Source organism: Limulus polyphemus, unplaced genomic scaffold (assembly GCF_000517525.1).
Source record: "Limulus polyphemus unplaced genomic scaffold, Limulus_polyphemus-2.1.2 Scaffold1473, whole genome shotgun sequence".
Lineage (NCBI taxonomy): Eukaryota > Metazoa > Arthropoda > Merostomata > Xiphosura > Limulidae > Limulus > Limulus polyphemus.
In genome coordinates, this window is record NW_013667083.1 from 154,110 (window position 1) to 162,339 (window position 8,230).

General features: G+C 33.9%; 1 protein-coding gene across 1 annotated transcript in view; it reads right to left on the reverse strand.

Annotated features, from left to right (window-relative positions):
- Nucleotides 1-248: 248 nt before the first annotated feature.
- Nucleotides 249-8,230, reverse strand: part of LOC106463743 (protein FAM166B-like) — a 28,801-nt gene continuing 20,819 nt past the window's right edge. Inside the window, exons 3-4 of the mRNA XM_022391318.1 lie at nucleotides 5,103-5,336; nucleotides 249-334 (exon numbers count right to left, since the gene is read on the reverse strand). Coding sequence (XP_022247026.1) covers nucleotides 249-334; nucleotides 5,103-5,336 — 320 coding nt within the window. The remainder of the gene's footprint in view (nucleotides 335-5,102; nucleotides 5,337-8,230) is intronic.

The window sequence follows — 8,230 nt, forward strand, 5'->3', positions numbered from 1 at the left end:
TACTTCTTACATATATAAATATGTAATAAAAGTTTGATAGTAAGGATTAAGTTTAAAAAGAGTATAATAAAATATGTATCTATGTTCAACTGTTTTTAAAATATTAATGCGAACAATTTGTAATGACTCAGATTAATATCAAAAATTTGTTACAAAACACTAGAAAATAACCAATTAACGATGATAAAATATAAAAAAATTTGCAGATTTTGAAAAAAATATTTGTTATAATTTTTACTTATTTTCTTTCAAGTTTTAATGTCTTGAGAATTTGAAAATCCCAATTTTTTTTTGGTTGAGGTTCCATAAGTCTCGCCGAACGTGAACTTAAGACCTAAAGTAATAATAAAAAAAAACATTAGTTGTGCAAACAAAACCAATATAATAATTCTAGAAATATTTTTGGGCAGTTAAGTTCTTCTGCAGTTGAATCTTTTATATACCATTCTGCCTGTAGTTTAGAAGTGGGTAACATTTCATGAATATTGTAACATCGCTTACTTCACATTTAAGGCAAATGCCGTTCATAGAATAATCAAATCAACTTACAAGTTACTCTTTTTTTCTTTTTCTTTTAAATTACAGTGTGTGTAACAATGAAGCTGACAACTAGCACTAAACATTTTAATTTACAACAAAAGTATTTCATTTGTAACAATTATATATATGGCCAACAGATGGCAGCAAGTACTTTGGTTCTATCTATATTTTATTTATTAATATATTTCAATTGCCAATAAAGGGCCATAGCCTTTTTTTCGTTGTGTAATTTTGTGGATCATAACATACAGTAATAATGGCGTTATACCTAATAATAATAGAACAAAAGCAGAGAAAATGCGCTTTGATTTCAGTTCAATTTCATTATACCATTACAATTTCCGCTTTATCATAATCTGTACATCAACTGCTTTTGACTGTCATTATTTTATTTTTACTCATTCATTTCAATTAATAAACTAAAATTTTCATATATTTCCTGAAAATGTTTTGTAAAGACATTTATCTTTTTACTCATATGTTATTAAAAATGTTAATTCCTGTTCCTGTTGAAATATTATTTTAATGGAATAGTGAACTTAGGACATCATATATGAACAGATCTTTGCATTAACTTTGAATTTGAGCCATATTCATCTTACAAGCTAACTTTATATAAACATACTTTTAAGCTTATTTCATTGTTTCCGAAGTAGCCGAGTAAACAAAAGGTACCCTATCTTTAAACTATTAACTCTGTACAAAACAAGAACTAACAACCTAAGGTGCATGTTTTCTTTATGTGATACTGTACAAACTGGCAACAATGGGTTAAGCTTCCTTTCAAATTATTCCAAATTTAAGATTAATGTTTATTCACGAAAAAAATATATTTTGTAGCGCTAATAAAGGTAGATACAAAACAACACTATGATATAGATGTGTCCCCTATTTCAAAATAAAAACTTTGTCAAGTTTCTTTACCAATTGGCTTGAATTCTTTATAGCAGGTGTCTGTGACTTGTTGGCGATAAATTCGAACAATAAACGGACAGAACACAATACACTTGTTTTAAATTAATATATTCAAAACAAGTCAAATGTATGTACAAAATATTTTTACACTATGGATATCATGGTTGTATCTCAAACTGTAAATAATTATCTTTCCTTGTCAAAAGTCCACACAGGCTGATTCAGGTACTTTGGAATCCAACTGACAAGACGAATTTTTCTCTACTCCGTTTCTTACTATACAAGCTGCGATAAATTCACTTACGTTACCCTGTGGTTTACCACAGTTGTATCCAAATCCTTATTAATTGTCAGACGGGTTCAATTACATTATAAAACACCCTTTGAAAAGACACATTATTCTTCTTATCTCTCTCTCTATTAAACTGTGAAACTCACTTTAAAATATCACACATTACAGCTAAACTAGCAATCACGCAGTCTAACCCTACTTTCACTAACTTACCGTTTTCTGATTTCACTTACGTAACTTCTTTTTTTCTTTTTTTTTTGGTTACCACAGTTGTAACCAGAGCTTTAAATGATGGTCTCTTTTTTTCGTAAAAAATCCACACAGGCTGGTTCAATTACTTTAGAACCCAATTGACAAGTAAAATAATTTTTCCTTCCTCTGTTGTTACAATATAGCTGTGAAACCCTCTACAGAAATCACCCTTTAAGGCTAATCACACACACGTCGGCTAGCTTCACGTTTTCTAACTTTTTTTCTAACTGAACTTTACTTACGCTCGCTTGGTCGCCTATATTTATACATGATTCACTGAGGCCTCGAAGTTTCTATAAACTACGCAAGCAACGCAATAATGTAACAATACTCACTTAAGGTAACTAGAAAACTACCAAAGATTCGAGTAATGTGGCGGCAACAGTATTATTAAAGTATAGTAGGACAACCTAACTGCATACAAAAAGTACGACTCATACAGAGTTAGGTAACGAAATTTGTCACAACTTATCGCCTCTAAAATAATTACTTTTAACTCGCTTGTTATGAAAAGTAAATAATCATTAAATACTAAACCACCAAACAAACCAAATAACAACTCTTAGACCAAACAGTCTTGTATATCCAACAAACTTGAATTGTATTGTTCTTATTTGTTGTATTTTTACAGTAACGCACAAGACAGACATATGTGATATGCGGGCACGTCATACGTTTTCTACCTATTTTAGTGACATAGAAATTTTAAAAAAATGTTTTAAAATGTTTGTAAGCAGTTTTAGCATAAATATGTGATCCAAAAAGTCATTGAGATCATCTTGTTTTAGTTGCTTTTGTTCCTTTGTTTTCTATAACAGATAACGCATATTCTGCCCAAAGGAATATTGCTGTAACACACACACACAACATCCGGGTCAAAAGGATTAGTGACTAATATCTTTCGCTGTCCAAATTAACAACGTCTGAATACGACAGCTGACCAATGCTATGAGAGAGCCAAAAGGTTACGAGGTGACACTGGCGACTGGACAAAGAAACAGAGTTTAGCTGTTGACTTTAGGCGTATTTTATTTGGTCAGACTCACTGACTCAGTTCTATTTGGTTTTCATGGTAACCAGTTCGGCAGATATTTATCTTGAGGAACGGAAAACTGTGGAGCTAATCACAATCCACTAGAAGCGACTGTCTTTTCATGTGTTCAAGTACGCGCTGCGATTTCTTTTTTGTCTGTTCTATAATTAATAGTGTTCATTTTGTCAAACTTGTCCAGTGTCATTTTTTTCACACGCACACTCGGTAAAGGTATCAGATTCAGATTATCCCCCTTTCTTCCGGAACAATCTGATGTTATTAGAGGATCTAACTATCTAATACTTGTCTGGAAATCAATTACTACCCGAAAATACCACAGACAAAGTGTACTGCAATCCTTTTCAATATACAGAACACTAACTTTCTAGTAAATAATACGACAGAGCAAATATAATATGCCAATTTAATTTTGACTTTAACACAAGTTAGATACAATTTAAGATAAACAAGAGTTTTATGTATTTATGGGCTGCTAACAATGGTGAGCAATTTTTTCTAATATTGCAACTTGGTTATAAGACTTTAAATAGAGATTTTGTAAAGATAAACATTTCGATTTGTGTGTGTGTGTGCGCGCGCGCGTGCACAGGGTCAGACGCAAGACTTTCAGAAGTAACTGAAAATTAATGACATCAATGATTCTTCCATGTCAAATAAATTCCACTCCTAGATTTAAACGTGGTAGAATTTTATGACACGACGTTGTTCGTTTATTGGCAAAATTCAGTCGAATTTTGTTTCTAGCTTTAAATATGAAAAACAGAAGCAGGTTTACTCGCTAGTTGTTGTTTGTTATTGAGCACAAAGCACTATCTGTGCTCTGCCCACCACGGGTATCGAAACCCGGTTTCTAGCGGTATAAGTCCGCAGACATACCACTGTGCTACTGGGGGGGCATATTCGCTAGTAAATATATTTTTTTCGGTATGACAAACCACCTCTACCTCTCTGCGGCATGGCCCGGTGGTTAGGGCACTCGACTCGCCATCTGAGGGTCGCGGGTTCGAATCCCCCTCACACCAAACATGCTCTCCCTTTCAGCCGTGGGGGCGTTATAATTTTATGGTAAATCCCACTATTCGTTGGTAAAAGAGTAGCCCAAGAGTTGGCGGTGGGTGGTGATGACTAGCTGCTTTCCCTAGCTGTCTTACACTGCTAAATTAGGGACGGCTAGCGCAGATAGCCCTCGTGTAGCTTTGCGCGAAATTCAAAACAAACAAACTCCCTCTCTGTTTTTCTTCTTCTTTTGCATGGTAGACAAACGTAGTAATTCCGCATCATTGTGTGTAATATTACACACAAATGCATAAATTATACTTATTGGAAGGGTGTAGCTTTTAGTAGAACAATGTCTTTCAAACAGTGATCAATTCGTTAAATTAAGTCCATTCTTGTAAATTCAATGAACTTTTATAAACAAAACTCATTTAGTGGAATATGTCATCTTTGTCTAAGTTTGGTTTTCTATAAAAGTATTTTTATCCTTTAATATTGTACTAATTTGGTGTTTTCATGTTTCGAATTTTAAAGTCGTAGCAGCACGTTATTTTCGTATTATTATTAATATTACGAATATTTATTTTTTTCATTCTCATACACCAGTTTCAATACCTTAGAAGATTAGCGGCGAGTACTTCGTATGAATAGAAGGAATTGTATGATAAAATTGAATCGCTTTATTTATGGATTTAGTTTAAGCCTACACATACTTTAGAAACACACTAAATTAAAAGCATGAAGTGTAAAATGCATCAAACTTACGTATCATTACACAAACAACTTGGTGACTAACGTTTAATATACGTAGTAAATTAAGAAACAGTAGCAAAGAAAATAGATTTGGCACCATAAAAGTAAAGTAACCAGGACATCTTTGTTTCTTTCCAACGATTTGTGAAATTTGTAGGCTCAAAATTGGTGAAATTTGAAGGATACACAATTGCTTAAAATAGAAAGCGCGCGATTAGTATAATATGCATCTTTTTTTTTCAAGGAACGATGACGTATTTTTTATCAACAAAAAAAGTTAAATTAACTTCTAAAACCTACCTGGGACATGTCCGGTGTAACGCGGAATTCTTTCACGAGGCAGTGGAAAACTGTTGTGATCAGGAAGTAGCGAAATCACGCGTCTCTGATTTATTTGTGTTGTTCCGATTTCTTGCTGCGCGATGAGAACCTTTAACTGTTCTTCCCTGTTGAAGTTTTGCAAAGCAACTTTGGTGGACAAAGGATAAGACATACCAAAGGAAAACCGTTCGCCTGGTACATATCCCGTGTAACCTCGGACGTAAAAAACAAAAATACAATACATTCTTACCTATATCTTTTGCCTTTAGAAAATAAAATTTTATGTGTACTGACGTAGTACATTGTGAATCCTGAAAAAGACTGAACAATATTTTTTTTTATGGACTCGGCGAATTTCACAATACGAAACATTGATGCATAGTGTCAACAGTGTCAACTTTACAAAAAAAAAGAGAAGTTTATTTATCTCCTGTAAGGTTCGTTTCTTTCTGCAAAAACGTCCGATTGTCCTGTGGGTTGCGGGATCGAAACCTGGTACCGAAACCGTGGGGGGGGCAGTATAATATGACGTTGGTAACAGAGTAGCCCAAGAGTTTGGAGTGGGTTATGCCGGTTGGTCATCTTTCTTCTGGCCTGGCGGATTCGAACCCCTTCCCACCAAACATGCTTGGCCTTTCAGCCGTGGGGGCTTTATAATGTCACGGTCATTTCCACTATTCGTTAGTACAAAAAAGTGGCCCAAGAGTTCTCGGTGGGGACTAGCTGTCTTCTCACTAGTCTTTCACTGCTAAATTAGGGACAGTTAGCGCAAATAGTCCTCGTGTAGCTTTGCGCGAAAAATTAAAAAAATAAACAAGCCTTCCTTTTGGTCAGCAATATAAAATTATAGACGGCGGCTGATAGTTATAGCAGTTTTGCCATAAAGCAGAAATAAACAAACCTACTGTAGAAACAAAAATGTTATTAAAGATTTGTATTCTAAGCATTAAAACAGGTTTCTGCCCCGATATTGTCTTCAGACTATACTTTAATGAGAACAAATGATTTCAATGACAATATTAATAATCTGAGCCTTGTTATAAAAAAAAGCTGCATTCTCTTTACTTATTTCTTTTTAAAACACAAAACTACACGATTTGCTTATTTGTTTTAACACACAAAGCTACACGATTTGCTTATTTGTTTTTAAATCACAAAGCTACACGATTTGCTTATTTGTTTTTAAATCACAAAGCTACACGATTTGCTTATTTGTTTTTAAAACACAAATCTACACGATTTGCTTATTTGTTTTTAAAACACAAAGCTATACGATTTGCTTATTTGTTTTTAACACACAAAGCTACACGATTTACTTATTTGTTTTTAACACACAAAGCTACACAATTTACTTATTTGTTTTTAAAACACAAAACTATACGATTTGTTTATTTGTTTTTAAAACACAAAGCTACACGATTTTCTTATTTGTTTTTAAATCACAAAGCTACACAATTTACTTATTTGTTTTTAAAACACAAAACTATACGATTTGTTTATTTGTTTTTAAACACAAAGCTACACGATTTGCTTATTTGTTTTTAAAACACAAAACTACACGATTTGTTTATTTGTTTTTAAAACACAGAGCTACACGATTTGCTTATTTGTTTTTAAAACACAAAGCTATACGATTTGCTTATTTGTTTTTAAAACACAAAGCTATACGATTTGTTTATTTGTTTTTAAAACACAAAACTACACGATTTGCTTATTTGTTTTTAAATCACAAAGCTATACGATTTGTTTATTTGTTTTTATATTCGCATGAAAGTTACCCCTCATTTTAGAAATAAACTTAGTGGTTGTAAAAAAAATATCAAATTTTGTTCACATACGTAAAAGAAACGTATTTTAATTTTATTGTCTTTCAGAATTAAAACTTGTACACAAGTTTTTACTTATATTCATTAAACCAGCATACAATTAGCATACACACACACACACTAAATTATTGAGAAACTGTATGTATCATCACTGACGATTAGAAGAAAAAACTCAAAGTACATAGTTGTTCAATTCACTAACTTATTGAGCTATTATTGTTTTCTTAGTGCAAAGTTACACAGTGGACTATATGCATTCTGCCCATTACAGGGAATCGAGCCTCAAATTTTAGTATTGTAAGTCTGCAAACATGCTCGTCCTTTCCAAGAGGGGAGGCTGTCAAGTGGGGTGCATCCTTGACGTACGAAACAGCTTTAGAAACGATGGCAGAGCAAGATCTGCCATCGGCTCGACGGTCCGCAAGGACTATGGGGGAAAAAAAAAAAGTCTGCAAACTTACCGCTGACCCACCGGGAAGCTATTTTGAGTCCTTTCGTCAAAACCTTCACGTTTGTTTTTGAATTTCTCGCAAAGCTACACGAGGGCTATCTGCGCTAGCCGTCCCTAATTTAGCAGTGTAAGACTAGAGGGAAGGCAGCTAGTCATCACCACCCACCGCCAACTCTTGGGTTACTTTTTACCAACGAATAGTGGGATTGACCGTCACATTATAATGCCCCCACGGCTGAAAGGGCTAGCATGTTTGGTGTGACGGGGATTCGAACCCGCGACCCACAGATTTCGAGTTGAGCACCCTAACCATCTGGCCATGCCGGGACCCCTAAGTTACAGTCTGTCCAAGTAAGACATGCTGGCAATATATTAAGACGGAGAAATACGTTGTGAGTTATTTAGTTACAATTACGTTGTAGCGATATTTTGCGGCATCACTATATTTTTAATGTGAGCATGAAGTTTTAAAGCAATTCGGGGAAGATTTTTTGTTTGTTTATTTAATTGGTGTTTTCCGTAAGAATTGTTGCACTGGATCCCTTTTTCTGAACGTAAAAAATAGAAAAAAGTTGCAAGGCAAAATTCTGTAATACCTAATTAAGAAACGGAAATTTCCTAAACTAACTTTCATATTTTGAAGTTTATATATTTAGATTAGCATTGCTTAACTTTACAATCGTTTGGCTACAACTGTGGACTTTAAATACGGTGTGCCCGAAAAGTCTGTCACCATAGGCAAATTTGCAGCTTTTCATAATTTCAGATACGTCACTGATTATGGCGCTGTCAAAACATGAGAAGGTCGAGTTAATCCTGCTGTTAATCCA